This window comes from Nuphar pumila, chromosome 4, assembly GCF_984573655.1.
Source record: "Nuphar pumila chromosome 4, dmNupPumi1.hap1.1, whole genome shotgun sequence".
Classification (NCBI taxonomy): Eukaryota; Viridiplantae; Streptophyta; class Magnoliopsida; order Nymphaeales; family Nymphaeaceae; genus Nuphar; species Nuphar pumila.
Window position 1 is genome coordinate 8,495,288 of NC_143252.1, and position 15,438 is coordinate 8,510,725.

At 38.1% G+C, this 15,438-nt stretch overlaps 1 protein-coding gene across 1 annotated transcript; it reads left to right on the forward strand.

Annotated features, from left to right (window-relative positions):
- Positions 1–628: 628 nt before the first annotated feature.
- LOC149839265 (tubby-like F-box protein 3) lies at positions 629–7,554 on the forward strand. Its single transcript, XM_090002405.1, has 6 exons — positions 629–1,720; positions 2,932–3,019; positions 3,696–3,825; positions 4,454–4,633; positions 5,924–6,406; positions 7,189–7,554. The coding sequence occupies exons 1-5, from the start codon at positions 1,358–1,360 to the stop codon at positions 6,402–6,404; spliced, it is 1,242 nt and encodes a 413-aa protein (XP_089858531.1). The 5' UTR covers positions 629–1,357; the 3' UTR covers positions 6,405–6,406; positions 7,189–7,554.
- Positions 7,555–15,438: the final 7,884 nt, after the last annotated feature.

Below are 15,438 nucleotides of genomic sequence, written 5' to 3' on the forward strand. Positions count from 1 at the left end.
ATATATCCATTATATGAATCAAAGAAATTTGCTGAATTCAAGCCATTTCAAGGTCCAGGTCCAATACTGCCAACCTGGACCTGGGTCCATCTTAGTATATAACAACCTTCACTACAGTCCAGCCCGTGGAGATCTCGATGAAATACGCAAGTGGTTCAACCTACGCTACATTAAAAACCAACTGCTCCAAGATCCACCAACATAACTAGATCCACAACTGTGGCAAGCCCAAACGGGGCCCATTCTAGCCTCGATGGATACAAGGAACCAGACTAATCCTTATCCAAAATGCCAAAACCTTGGACTGATCCGACAATCACCATACAACTCACCTATACGACACGGATCCATGGTCACGGCAAGGTGAAATCGGATCTAGTCCAAAAGGAGCCAACCAAGTGGGCCAAGCCATATCTGAGCTACCCAAATCTCGGACCCTTCTGCCAATAGGATCGACCCGACCCAAAGAGCACAAAGGACTTGCCTGTCATTCAACTAAAACCAATGGGTAAAATCATAATTACAGTAATTACAATTTTAATCATGCAATTAGTGATAATTAATACCATGTTATTACATTCCTCCGGTCCTACCTATTTTGGTGGGATACTCTCTCTCTCTCTCTCTCTAAAATGGAAGGTGTTTTGATTCTGCGATTTTGCTCCAATCTCATCCAAATCCTCGTGAAATAACAGGAGGTATCGGAGGGAAGGCTCCAATTTGGCTTATTCCTTTATTGGTTTGGAGATCTCTGAGGTATTTTCCTGATGTGGTGCTCTTCCGTGGAGTAATCCATGGGGAGAGATCGAGATTTGAGGGAAGATGGTCGCTGTGGAATGTAAAGGGTTTTGTTCAATGGTTGTTTTGAATGAAATTGGAAAGTTTAGAGATGGGAATCTAAGTTGGTTTCAGTACTTTCTTCGGGATTTATATCTGACGGACCTGGGATGAAATGATCATTCTTTGTTGTCAAATCCTTTCTTTTGTTTATAATTTAAGCATTTGGGAGGAGCTGGCGTTTGGTGTTTCTGAATGCTGAACAAAGATTGGTGGTTTCTGTTTGGCGTGGTTCGGGAAAGTTAGGATCTTGTAAAAAAAAGATTAGCTCGAACCGGACGTATTTTGTTGTGTCAATCTTTCACTTTTGGCAAGTGGGTGTTGTGTATTCTCTCCTCAAGAAGAAAAGGGTGATTTTTTTATAACACCATGCTGTTGTTTTTGAGAAATGTTTGTAATTTGCATCTGTAAATAGGCATATCACGAGGGAATCTTGTAGAAATGTGTCAATTTGAAGTTTTTTTCTGGCGTTTTTTAGTGTGAAATTTGGTTAGGGAGGAAGGGAAAGAGGGAGAGGGAAATGTCTTTTAGGAGTATACTTCAAGAAATGAAGGGTGAGATCGGCAGTATGTCAAGGAAGGGGTGTGAATGGAAGTTGGGATATGGGTCGAGGTCTAGGTCGCAGAATGGGAGCCATGGATGCGGCGGAGATGCCGCCCACGGGCCGAACGATGGGGAGAAGCAGAGCTGTTGGGCAAATATGCCACCTGAGCTGCTGAGGGATGTGATCTTGAGGATCGAGGCGGCCGAGAATACGTGGCCGCGGAGGAAACATGTGATCGCCTGTGCCGGGGTCTGCAGGAGTTGGAGGGAGATAACCAAGGAAGTCGTGAAGACGTCGGAGCTGTCGGGGAAGCTGACATTTCCAATCTCTTTGAAGCAGGTTGGTGTAATCCCCATTTGTGTATTTGTCCTTAAAGCAGTAATGTTATCACTTAAGCTTTCCATCTGGATGAGCATGTTGTAGTTTAAGGAGAACACATCATTGCTTAAATGGCTGAAGGTTGCTGACGGATTTGAAGAGATGCTGCTTGTGACTGTTGAATATCATTTGTTTAAGTGCTTTATCTGAATTGAGCTACATGCTTAAGACAAACACTTGACACATGAAATGGTGATGCAAGTGCTTGATTTATCATATCATGCAGAATACAGATGTATTAGATAGTATGATCAAAATAACTCCACACGACAAGTTCATTCCATAATGTGAGATTCTAGGTCTTATTAGGTGGGTTTTGAATTTGTATCTCTAATCATCCATGTTTCATTTAGCGCATAGTTCTCTAGGATATCCACTTACACCCTGGCATACAGAAATGCAGATACTCATGAAAGATACAAATTTATGACACTGACATGCGTGCACATTGACAAACATGTGCACACACACACACAGAGGAGCCCAACATAGCTCACTGTACTGTGGTTTCTCTGTAGTCCATGTGATTAAACTGCAGCTTACTAAGTTCTCTGGGTGCTCAGTGATCTGCTAGCTGAAACACTATCTCGTGGTGGATATGTGCTGAACATCGTTGTATAGGAGTGGTTCTTTTATATAAAGATTGTCACTGTTGCTCAGACATTTTGTTTCGCTCGAGCAAAACTTATAGAAATGGTTGTCTTGAAATGTTGGCAAAAGACAGCAAAAGATCTCCAGATCTGATAGCTTTTTGAGTGTTACCTATGAAAAAAATGCCAATTTTCCAGGAAAATTGCTCGGTGGATCTATGTCTCATAATCTGCCATTAAAGTTCATCATCAGTAAAGGTTGTTATCTTTACAGTCTCCCTTTGTTGATTGTCATATTCAGAGCAAGGTGATTTTCACATTGTGTTAGAAGATCATATTATTTTTGTTTTTTTTTTAGCAGCCCTCAGTAATCATTTTTCATTGAAACTGAGGGAAAAGTAAGTTGTATTAGAGTAATCATTGTGTGAATTGCTTTATGTATGTCTGCATTTGGTAATGCTGTAATTAGAATATCAAGAATGTACTTTGATGATCATCAATGTGATAAAGTGCTGGTGCTTCATGTTTTATTCCTTCTCACTTTCGTATTTGCTCATGAATTAGTGCTTTTTCTCTTCACAGCCTGGCCCAAGAGACAACCTTGTGCAATGTTACATAAAAAGGGATCGTGCTGCACATGCCTATCGTCTTTACCTTGGTCTGACTCATGGTAAGTTATTAAAGCTTTGTTGTTGTCAAGCATTCTATGTTCTACCTGTCTTGATCACTTATGTCAGATTATTGCTTTTGATGATGTTTTTTTTCATGCTGCCCTTTTTTGTTCTTGCCTTCTAGGCTTAGCTTATGCTTTGACTTGACAAAGCTGTCTTAAGTTCATATTAAACTTTCCTATTGGATTTGTATGGCAAACACCACAAAGCAAGTGCTGATCTTTTCCTGTTATTTCACCCTACTTAATCAGACATGTTTTTTGATGGCTTACTTATTTAGACAAGAGTTGAGCAAAATTACTTTTGCATTGACTGTTGACTAGAAAATAGAGACTAGTGTCCATTCTTACAGTTAGTAAACTGTGGAGATTGTTTTTGCTTCAGAGCAAAACAAACGAGGAGACAGTTTCTGACCTTGTTCTCAAGCTTCATCCATTATTTCATTGACATGAGATGTATAGCACAATGTTATTGTCCCTATGCATAGAGGTATACACTGTACTCTTGCATATAGTTTATTTAGTCCATCCTGCAGCAAGGTGGGCGTTATGTATTCATAGCTGATTGTAACACAGGGTATTTCTTCATAATATTTGTTGACTTGTTAATTTAACTGTCGCTGCACATTTGACAAAATATTTGTAATTTTATGACTGTTGAGTTTCCTTCTTGCAGCACTGGCAGAAAATGGAAAATTCCTTCTTGCAGCACGCCGGGTTCGTCATCCAACGTACACAGACTACATTATCTCTTTAGATGCTGGGGACATGTCCAAGGGGAGTAGCACTTACATAGGGAAGTTGAGGTACATCCTGGATAGTCCCCTCTGTGGTGAAGCGTGAAGACTATATGAGCTCATTTGCCTGTTTGGACTGCTTTCTTCTTTGGGAACTCTTATCAATTTTAGTGGCCTGAGACTTTCTTATTTTGTTCCAATATTAATTGCTCTCATTTTAATCTGAGACATGTTTTCATATGATCACGAAAAGAAAATGCTGAAATATTTCCCATAATGAGAAAAATTTTGTATACTCATTCCATTTTTGGTGTGATTATTATTGTCAAAAGAAATGCTATTTCAATGCTATTCTAGATATATTCCCAGATCCGAATGGTGTATTGGCTTCATGTATAAGGATGACTTTCTTTTATTGCAGCATTTCTAGTTTCTTAGTAAAGCAATGGCGTGGTCATTATGTCTGATGCAAGTATTCTGCCAGTTGTGCACAAGTATATTGCACAAAAACACATGCACAAGCACATGTTAATACTTGTACATGCAGGCAAACGTGAAATTCAGCTTAAGTATTTGGGAAGAGGTGTTTGTATAATTTTTTTTCTGTTATGCTGACTATTATACCTGTATATGTTATTAGTTGCAAATCCTTCTTGTTAGTCAAGATTGACTTATATCTTCAATTTTGTGTTGATAGATCAAACTTCTTCGGCACAAAGTTTACCGTGTATGATGGCCAGCCTCCTCATGCTGGAGCTATAGTCACAAAGAGCCGATCAACCCGGTTGGTTGGTCTGAAGCAAGTCTCTCCAAGAGTTCCTGCAGGAAACTACACTGTTGCCCATATTTCATATGAGCTGAATGTCCTGGGTGCCAGGTATGAAATAACTTCCTGAGTTTTCTGAATACCAGAAGCAGGTCATTGATTCCTTTAGGTCATCAATGACCTAGAAGCTGTTGATATATTATGTGATTGTTGTTGTACTATACAATTGGAGATGTCCAAATATCTAGAAATAATTGGTTCTTCCAAAGCTATTTAAATGCCTCTTGCTCGTCAAGGTTGGCAAACCTCTCCCTCTTTGAATTGCTGGAAGTAGATGAGTTTCTCTGATGTAACTGGCTTTTATTTCTTCAAAAATATGCTTAAAAAGTGCAGAACAAGATGGTTACCTACCATCATTTGTGGTGTAGGATTGCTAATTAAGTGTTAACAATGCCTGCTAGAAAAACCACCCATCAGCTATGTCACATATGTGTGGGTGCGAAGGGTATGGCATGACAATTTCCAAAATCATGGTTGTGGGGGTGCTTATATATATATATATATATAGGAAAAGTGGTAGCTGCCTACCACTTTTTGAGCGTACCACCAGTAAATAGGTGTTTCCGGGTTGTTTTTCGCGAATCTGACCCTGCAGATGTGTTCAGCATGGTCGATTTGCTATGAAATGATACTTGGATAATGTTTTTTCGATAAAAAATGACTTTTTAAGCATTAAATATTTTTAAAAATTGTAGACCGTTGATTTTTAAATCCTGTAAAAACCTACGTGTGTGTCGGAATCGGACCATCCAAGAGTCAATTCCTATAAAATCAAGCATATAGATCACATCTGTATGGTCAGATTTTAGAAAAAATAGAAAAAAACCCTTTCAAAGCCTGATAGGCTAGAAAAGTGGTAGGCAACTACCACCTACTCTCTCTCTCTCTCTCTATATATATATATATTCCATAGGATGCATTTACAATTATGCAGTTTAAGTTTTTAAGGATTTTTGTAAACTTGGATAACTTTGAAGCTATGTCACATAGGTGCGGGTGCAGGTGTGACATGGGTGCTTTGGATGTGTAGAATCACCCATGTTGCATAGCCTTGTTATAGTGGAAATACTAATTGCAGTTAGTACTTTTAACATTTTCACTTTCTTCTGCAATGTGTTGATTGTGCAGTTTCCTTAGCTGCCTTTTCTGAATTACAACTGTTTTTCTATTGCTGAGAGCATAGAGTGAATGACACTTTGTTGTATTATTTCACTTATTATTGGCTTGAAATATGTGGAATTTTTTTGTTTTTTGCTCTTCCAGCTCTTGTTGAAGCAAATTTAGTGTAATATGCAATTGGAGCATTCTTGAAATAATTTACATGTTCGGTATCGAAACCAGGGGTCCAAGAAGAATGATTTGTGTTATGGATGCCATCCCAGCAACTGCTATTGAACCTGGAGGAGTTGCTCCAACACAGACTGAATTCCTTCTCAATAGCCTTGACTCCTTTACATCTTATCCTTTTTTCCGATCAAAGTCCACCCTATCAGAAAGTTTATACTCGGGGCCATTATCCAGACAAAATGGTGCAAAAGATGGAATGTTGGTATTGAAAAATAAAGCACCAAGATGGCATGAACAGCTTCAGTGCTGGTGCTTGAATTTTTGTGGGCGTGTGACTGTTGCTTCCGTGAAGAACTTCCAGCTTGTTGCAACACCTGAAAACACACAAGCGGCTCATGAGCATGATAAAGTTCTACTGCAGTTTGGGAAAGTGGCAAAGGACTCATTCACAATGGATTATAGATATCCTCTTTCTGCTTTTCAGTCTTTTGCAATATGCCTCAGCAGCTTTGATACCAAGATTGCGCGCGAGTAAAGGTATAGACACACCTCTCACAAATGCACTGAATGTTTTTCCTTTTCACTTGCTTTGTTTCTGTTCGTCTTTTATGTGATGGATCCAGCCAGGGGCGTAGCTAGGATTCATGTGAGGGGGGGGCAAACAGGGGTGTAGCAAAAAAAAAATTATTTGTGTGATAGTCGGGGGTTCGGGGGCAGCGCCCCCGAAATTTTTTTTTTTAGATAAAATAAAAAATGGCTACAATTATTAATGAAAATCTATTTCATATGGACAAATCAAACTATTTGCTGCAGTCAGGGCTGGGATGGGCTACAAAAATGGATAAAAATCTATTTCATATGGAATCAGGGCTGGGCTAGGACTGGGCTTTTAAAAAAATATATATATTTTTTAAACTGTTTCGGGAGGTAGGACTGGGCTACAGCCCAGTCCTGCCCCCCCTAGCTATGCCCCTGGATCCAGCATACCCCGGATTTTATGACGATGACTCAAATATATCTGGTTCTTGAATGCCTAAAATGGAAATATGACAAAAATTGTCGCTTTCCTTAAAAAGAGTTGGTTATGGACTATGTCACATGGATACCCCATTTTGACCCCCAATCGTGTCCCCCTGCATAGTGCAACGTTATATTGAGAACTGCATAAAATGGCTGTATCCCCTTATCCACAGCGATATCCATGTGACATAGGTTATAGGCATCCTTGTTATTCTAGATGTTTTGTGGCATTATTATCAATGTCATCATCATCATCTCATCATTTTTTGGTTGTGGCCAATTCTCTTGTTCTCTTTCAGGTCTCCGCTCAGCCTCAAAAGTCTTGCCGAGGATGTGAACGGCCGACTGTCGCTGAAGGCTGAAGTTTAGGCTTCAGGTTGGTTGTTGATGCCCAAGTGGTTGTATAACGTGTGTGCATGCATGTGCTTATGTGTGTGTGGTGCACATAAACTTTTGGAGGTATGACAGCCTATGTTCATGCTGGACCTATGAGCAGCTTGTTTGGCAATTCCTTCCTTTCCAAATTGTATGCTTCACTTCCGTCCAATTGGACAGGTTGCACGAGTTTGATTTTTTTTGCTACTTCGACGATTGTAAATTATCCTTGTAATGTACTTTTATGCAACTTTTGCTCTTGTCCATTCGTAAGATCGCTGGGTTCTCATTTTTTAACTTGTAATTTTCATTTTCAGTCTTTGTTTTTATTTGAAGTATCATTGCACGTTAATTGGTAGGTGTGCAGTAGGTTTTATTTGTGCACTTATATGCACCTACCGTTGACCGTACAATCAAAATATCACTATGGTCATTTAAAAATCTACATGGATGTCATCTATGCACATTTTCTTTAGTAAAAACAAACAGGTTTTAGATCGCCTGTTTACCCATATAAAAAGAACTTTCAAGGTTTTTAAAAAATCAATTGCTTGCAGTATACCAAATTCTATTGTCTGCCAGAGATTCACCTCAAAAAAATTTAAGAGTGTTTTTTGGCAAATATGATGTAACAAATGCGATCTTCATGGTAAACAATCTAAGAACCGGCTCTTGAAGCAAATTTTTTTGATGTGCACGTAAAATTTTATAATGTACTAAAAATCAATGGTTTGAAATTTTTGAAGTTTTCTAGTTCATAAAAATCCAATTTATGCATAAAAAAAAGTTTGCAAAAAGTTTTATCATGAAAATCACATCCATGTGGTTTGATTTGCCAAAAAATGCCTTTATACATATATATATATATATATATATATATATATATATATATATATATATATATATATATAGAGAGAGAGAGAGAGAGAGAGAGAGAGAGAGTTTTGAGTTTCTTTTGGGGATAATCGCATTCTGACAAAGACTTATCACTTATACTAATTCAGCTGCCACCTTGGATACTCACCTTGGGCATATCCTCTTTAAGATGTGGTTGAAAATATCTTCTGAACTCTGAAATCACAAAAATATCTGCTGCCAACTTGCAAAAAGAGAAGTGGAGATGGATCTGTCCACGCTGCCCTGATAGAGTGGATGACTAAACCATCTCATCTCCTCATGACGGATCCCACGTTTTGGATTGAATTAATTTAATTAATTTATCATCGCATATTCACTAAAAAAACATACTTTGGATTGACTTAATTTAATGAATTAAAATATTATCCTAATTAAAACATTCTAGTGAGTAGATACTAAAGTATTTATGGTATTTCTCATTGTGAAAAAAATCTTTAGGCATCTTAAGAGAACTAAGTGACTTAAGTTATATTACCAAGAAGAAAAATTAAAGCTTAGTGGTTAGAAAAATTAAAGCTTAGTGGTTATTCTCATGCTGACTTTGCAGGAAACATTGATGATAAAAAATCTACTTATGAGTATGTGTTTACATTAAGAGGTGAAACTGTTTCTTGGTCATGCAAGAAATAGGGTTTTGTGGCATTTCACACATATAGATTGTAATATGGTTGTGACCTTCAGGGTCTGGATTGATCGCTTCTTAAGTGAGTTGAAACTGAATATCTCAAATAAACCAGTTCAAATATACAGTGATAATAAAACTACAGTAAACCTGATGAACTCTGGAGCTGATAGCTCTAAGAATAAAACATACTGAGGTAAAATATCAGTATGTTCATGACATGATAAAGAAAAATGAAATCACTGAGGATGTCTTTGCAAGACATGGAGTCAAATGAGACGGAGGTATGTGTAAATTAACCATGAGTGAATACGTTACTTAGTGTGAAAGAAATTTTCATGATGCTTGTATTATAATCTGCAATATGTATGAATAGAATACAAAGTGATGAATATACAAATGCAAAAACTTATAAAAGTAGAAGTAGGCTTTGAGACACTGAACACCCATAAATGGCTTATGACCAAGTTTGAGATATAAGGATATGTGATCATAAGGCTATTAAGAAAATGATACTCTATTAAGAAAGGATTAAATCTTTCTTAATGACGAGATACAAGACCGTTGAGACGAGAAGCCATTTCAATGGTTTTGGATCCTTAATCTGCGCACAGTTGAAAACTGTCAATTAAATGTTGACAGTTAAGGACTGAAAGGATCAATGGGGCATTTTCACCAAGAATTGGAAAGGACTCTAGCTAGGGTTTACAATTGGGGCTCTCTCGGCCTTGAGAAACAGGCGTACAAAACAGAGAGAGTGAAAAACCTTTTACCTGCTAAGGCTGTGACTAGTTCAAAATCTTTGAAGATCGAAAGTGTAACAACATTCCGTCCATGATCTTCATCGATCCATTCTCTTCCGTACATCGGACAACTACGATCTATATGGAGGAGGGGTGACCCAGGCCCACGAAGCAGCAACATCGATCACTCCGTGGTTGAACGCAGAAACAGTCGTCTGATTCCCCGAGCCCACAAGCGGGTAACACAAGAAACGTGCTTTCACACGAAAAGTCTGAAGAAAACAAAGAAGGGAAAGAAAAGGAGTGGAATCTTTAGTTTTTCTTTTCCCTCTTTTATATATAAAATACATGCAGATAGAAATATAATATGTATGTGAATGGACGAATATCATATTCATGGTAATTCTTTTAATTTTAGTAGTTAACTTATTATTAATAATGGAGTGGTGGTGAGAGAGGAGAGAAAGGGAAAGGAAGAAAATGTGGGATGTTGATAGCGATACTGAGTGGGGTTGTTGCTCCCTCTCCTTCTCCTTCTGTGACCTACTTTTACGATTAATTTCTAAATATATAATTTTAATGTCATATTACAATACAACATTATTAGGGGTTTGCCGGAAAGAAGGGTCCAAGTACCGCTACCTTACAAAAAGTACTGGTTCGTGACGAACCCATGCGATATTCACTCAGCTGTCCATACCACAACAGAACTACATGTCACTGACAACGCCATTTGAGCTTTTCACTTGGTGTTCTACTTCTCTTCTGACCTCCCTGTAACATAAAATAACATATTATTCGTATTAAATCAAAATTAGTCCAATTTATACTTCTAGACGTCGATGTACACAGTAATCACTATATATAATAATCGTTGGACACTCACTATCACTGTAATCATATACATAATAATTGATATCAAAGTAATCACTATACGTACTAATCACTATACATAGGTCACAATAATCGCTATACATAGTAATCACTATATATAATAATACCTATCACAGTAAATCGTTACATAATCGCTATACGTACTAATCACTATTACGGTAATCACTATACATATGTCACAATAATCACTATCACAATAATCACTATACATAGTAATCGTTATCACATTAATCACTATACATAATAATCGCTATCACAATAATCGCTATACATAATAATACCTATCACAATAAATCGTGACAGACCGGAGCAATTTACGTACCTTGGTCATACTTTTCTCCTTTTCATCCCCTACATTCATCCTCTGCCTTTCTTGTTGTTCCATCATTCACTCCTCTTCCTCCCTTTCTTGTTCCTCATTCAATCTCTCCTCTTTTGCCTTTCTTGTTGCTCCTTCATTCTGTCACCTCCCTCCTCTGCTTTTCTACTACTTTCCTCGCTCCTTCACCTCCCTCATCTGCTTTTTTACTTCTTTCTTCCTTTTCTTCTCTTCCTCCTGCTTTTTCTTTTCATTTTCCTTTTCTTCCTTCTCCTGCTTCTTCCTTTCTCTTTTCTTATCTTCCTCGTCCTCCTTCTCCTTCCTTTGCCTTTCCTTCTTTTCTTCGTCTTTTTTCTCCTTCCTTTGCCTTTCATTCTCTTCCTCTTCCTCCTCCTTCCTTTGCCTTTCCTTCTCTTCCTCATCATGATGCTTCTTTCTTTGCCTTTCCTCTTCCATCTTCATCATTTGTCTTTCCTTCTCTTTCTCCTTCTTCTTCAATTGTCTTTCCTTCTCTTCATTCTTCTCCTTATTCTTCCTTTGCCTTTTCCTCTCCTCCTCCTCCTTCGTTTGCTTTTCCTTCTCTTCGTTATCCTTCTTCTTTATCTTTAGTTCTTTTTTATCCTTCTTCCTTTGCTCTTCAACCTCAATATATGATGGATAATGCTCTGTATTATACAATTCCAATGCTTTGTCCTTATCTCTATCATTCTCAATCTTTATTATATTTTGGTACCTTTTATAACGCTCATATATATGAGACTGATGAATAATTTCTCCAATAGTCATTCCATCGAACGACGAGAGCTTTCTTGTCTTACAAACTTTAGTCATTGCTAACCTGCACAACACATAAATTTAACCATATCATTATATGTTACAACCGCCTCCTCAAGTATATAATATTATAAATTATTCAATTCGTTAAACAATCACCAACATTAGAAATCATCACAATAATTGGCTTCATAAGTAAACATCATTGTAAGATTTAACAAACTTAAGTACAAATCAAGGTAACTTCATAAATACACATTGCTACTACTTTAAATGTATAAATCGTTGTTATTTCAAACTTACAAATCGTTGTAAAAATCAAAACCTTCATAAGTACATATCGTTGTAACGTTTGGGCTTCATAAGTAAACATTGTTGTATGATTTAGCTAACTTAAGTATAAATCATGGTAACTTCGCAAATCATAAATACACATCGCTATTGCTTCAAACATACAAATTGTTGCTACATCGAACATACAAATCACTACTGCATTCCAACATACAAATCGTTATAGAAATTTAGCCTTCATAAGTACATATCATTCTAATGTTTGGCTTTCATAAGAACAAATCGTGCTAACGGTTTTTTGATGCCCAAAAGGTGGATAGGTACAAATCGATTTGTTTCAGTATGAAAATAGATGTTATTTAGCATAAATAGTACAACCAGATATAAGATTTAGCATTCAAATTTATAAATCGATTTGTTTATATAACGAAACCTTAGACGAAACTCACCAAAACAACATGAGTTTTGGTAATCTGACAATATAAGAGAAACACCCAGAAGGTAGATGCAGTCGATGGTGGTAACAATGCTTCCACTGTGCAAACGACGACCAAGGATGTTTCAGCGGCAGCAGACAATGACAAAGGGTGCTCCGGTGGCAGCAGACGACTGCAAAGGGTGCATCATCAGAGGGAGCTTCTGTTACAGCAGATGATGCAAATGTTTACTGCTTAGGGCAAAAACGAAACATTTGGACTTTGAAGAGTTAACATCATCCTCCCTTTTCTGGATGAAGGACATTTTTGTCCTTTTTTCGAACCAGCGTTTCACTTTTCTAGATGGAGGACATTTTTGTCCTTTTCTCGAACAGTCGTTGCATGGCGAGAATGAAAGGAAATGGTACTTAAGTCTTTATAATCACACCGGACTCTGACGCTAAGTGATGCCGATACACACAGGGATACGAGCCCCACATGCTTATATACGTGGCGCTCATTCAAACCCTCGAACACGCACCTGCATCTTCGGGGGGAGGGGACATATAACCTGCTTCACAAATGCAATGAATGTTTTTCCTTTTCACTTGCTTTGTTTCTGTTCATTTTTTATGTGATGGATCCAGCATAACCCGAGTTTTATGACGATGACTCAAATATATCTGGTTCTTGAATACCTAAAAATGAAAATATGGCAAAAAATGTTGTTTTCCTTAAAAAGAGTTGGTTATAGACTATGTCACATGGATACAACATTTTGACCCCCGCATCGCGTCCCCTTGCATGGTTCAACGTTATATTGAGAACCACATAAAATGGTTGTATCCCCTTATCCACAACGATATCCATGTGACATAGGTTATAGACTTCCCTGTTATTCTAGATGTTTTATGGCATTATTATCAATGTCATCATCATCATTTTTTGGTTGTGGCCAATTCTCTTGTTCTCTTTCAGGTCTCGGCTATCAAGGACGTGAACGGCCGACTGTCGCTAGAGGCAGAAGTTTAGGCTATATGTTACAACCGCCTCCCCAAGTATATAATACTACAATTTATCCAATTCGTTAAACAATCACTAACATTATAAATAGTTCCAATATTTGGCTTCATAAGTAAACATCGTTGTAAGATTTAGCAAACTTAAGTACAAATTGAGGTAACTTCATAAGTACACATCGCTACTGCTTTAAATGTATAAATCCTTGCTGCTTCAAAATTACAAATCGTTGTAGAAATCACAACCTTCATAAGTACTTATCGTTGTAACGTTTTGGCTTCATAAGTAAACATTGTTGTACGATTTAGCAAACTTAAGTACAAATCATGGTAACTTCATAAATCATAAATAATATCGCTACTACTTCAAACGTATAAATCATTGATGCATCAAACGTACAAATCACTACTGCATTAAATGTATAAATCATTGCTACATTCCAACGTATAAATCGTTGTAGAAATTTAGCCATCACAAGTACATATCGTTGTAATGTTTGGCCTTCAAAAGAACAAATTGTGCTAACGGTTTTTTAATGCCCCAGAAGGTGGATAGGTACAAACCAATTTGTTGCAGTATAAAAATAGGTGTTATTTAGCATGAATAGCACAACCAATTGTAAGATTTAGCATCCAGATTTACAAATCGATTTGTTTACATAAGGGAACCTTACACAAAACTCACCGAAACAACATGAGTTTTGGTAATTCGACAGTGTAGGAGAAACACCCAGAAGATAGATGCAGTCGATGGTGGCAACGATACTCTCACACGTTTTGGCATGTTGGGCAAGAGTAGATTCTCATATTTACTAAAAAAACATACTTTGGATTGAATTAATTTAATTAATTACACTACAAAAAAATTGTTAATTAGCGACGGAAATTAGCGACAGATTTTTTCCTTCGCTACTTAGCGACAGATTAGCTAGAGATAGAATCTGTCGCTAATTCGCGACGGATTAGCGAGGAAACGACTTTTATCGCTAATCTGTCGCTACTTAGCGACGGATTCGCGACTGCATGTTTTTGTCGCTACTTTTTATTACAAGAACACCATTTTAGCGATGGATTTAGAGAGGGAACTCTGTCATCGCTAATCCGTCGCTAATTAGCGACGGCGTAGCGATAGAATATATTCCGTCGCTTTTTTGGTATTTTGGTTTAGCGACGGCTTAGCGACGGAAACATTCCGTCGCTAAATGTCGCGTAAATCCCTAATCCCATACCTCTTTCTCTTTTCTCTGTTTCGTTGTATTGCTCCCTCCCGCCGCCCGTCGGCTCTCGCCACCGTCCGGCCGCCGCCGCTCGCCAGCCGCCGCTCCCCGTCCACCGCTCGCCAGCCGGCGCTCGCCAGCTGCCGCTCCCCGTCAACCTCCCGCCACCGTTCGGCGACGCGCAGGTAATCTTCTTCTTCTTCTTCTTCTTCTTCTTCTTCTTCTTCTTCTTCTTCTTCTTCACGTTGTACGCCCCTTCCCTGCCGGAAACGCAGGGGGTTTAACCCCCTGCCGTAAAGGCACGGCAGGGGGTCAACCCCCCATGCCGGAACTGCCTTTCCGTCAGGGGGTTTAACCCCGGTTTAACCCCCTGCCGTGCTTTCCGGCAGGGGGGGTCGACCCCCTGCCGGAAACGCAGGGGGTTAAACCCCCTGCCGTAAAGGCACGGCAGGGGGTCAACCCCCCATGCCGGAACTGCCTTTCCGGCAGGGGGTTTAACCCTTTTCCCTGCCGGAAAGGCAGTTCCGGCATCTAGTTAGAGTAGTTCATAAATTTTTATCAATTTGTTAGTTTGTTAATGTCTACTGGTAGTTAGTTTTACTTCAATTTGTTTTCTTGAAATCTGGTTAGTTAGAGTATTTCAATCTATTAGTCTTTTATAATTATATTTTTCTTAGATAGATTGGTATTTAATGTTCTCACAATCAGTTAGTTAGATTAGGGCTATTTGAATTCTTTATGATAGTGGTGGTTAAACGGAGTTCACATCTTTTCTAGTAAACTAATTGATTGATTTACTATTCCTTTGCTAAGTAGTTCAGATTAGAAATTGTCTATGACTTTATGTTAGTCGACTGGTTCAACATGTTATAGCTGGTTTGTTAAATTAGCATCTTCTAGTTAGATTTGACTTAACATATATACTATTTTTCTTTTCTCTTCTTTCAATTAGTTAGAGTTG

Bases quoted from the DNA above. Each gene is read 5' to 3' on its own strand.
- LOC149839265 (XM_090002405.1), top strand. From the start codon at position 1,358: ATGTCTTTTAGGAGTATACTTCAAGAAATGAAGGGTGAGATCGGCAGT. The intron at 1,721-2,931 runs GTTGGTGTAATC...TTCTCTTCACAG, and splicing joins TTCCAATCTCTTTGAAGCAG to CCTGGCCCAAGAGACAACCT. The intron at 4,634-5,923 runs GTATGAAATAAC...TATCGAAACCAG, and splicing joins CTGAATGTCCTGGGTGCCAG to GGGTCCAAGAAGAATGATTT.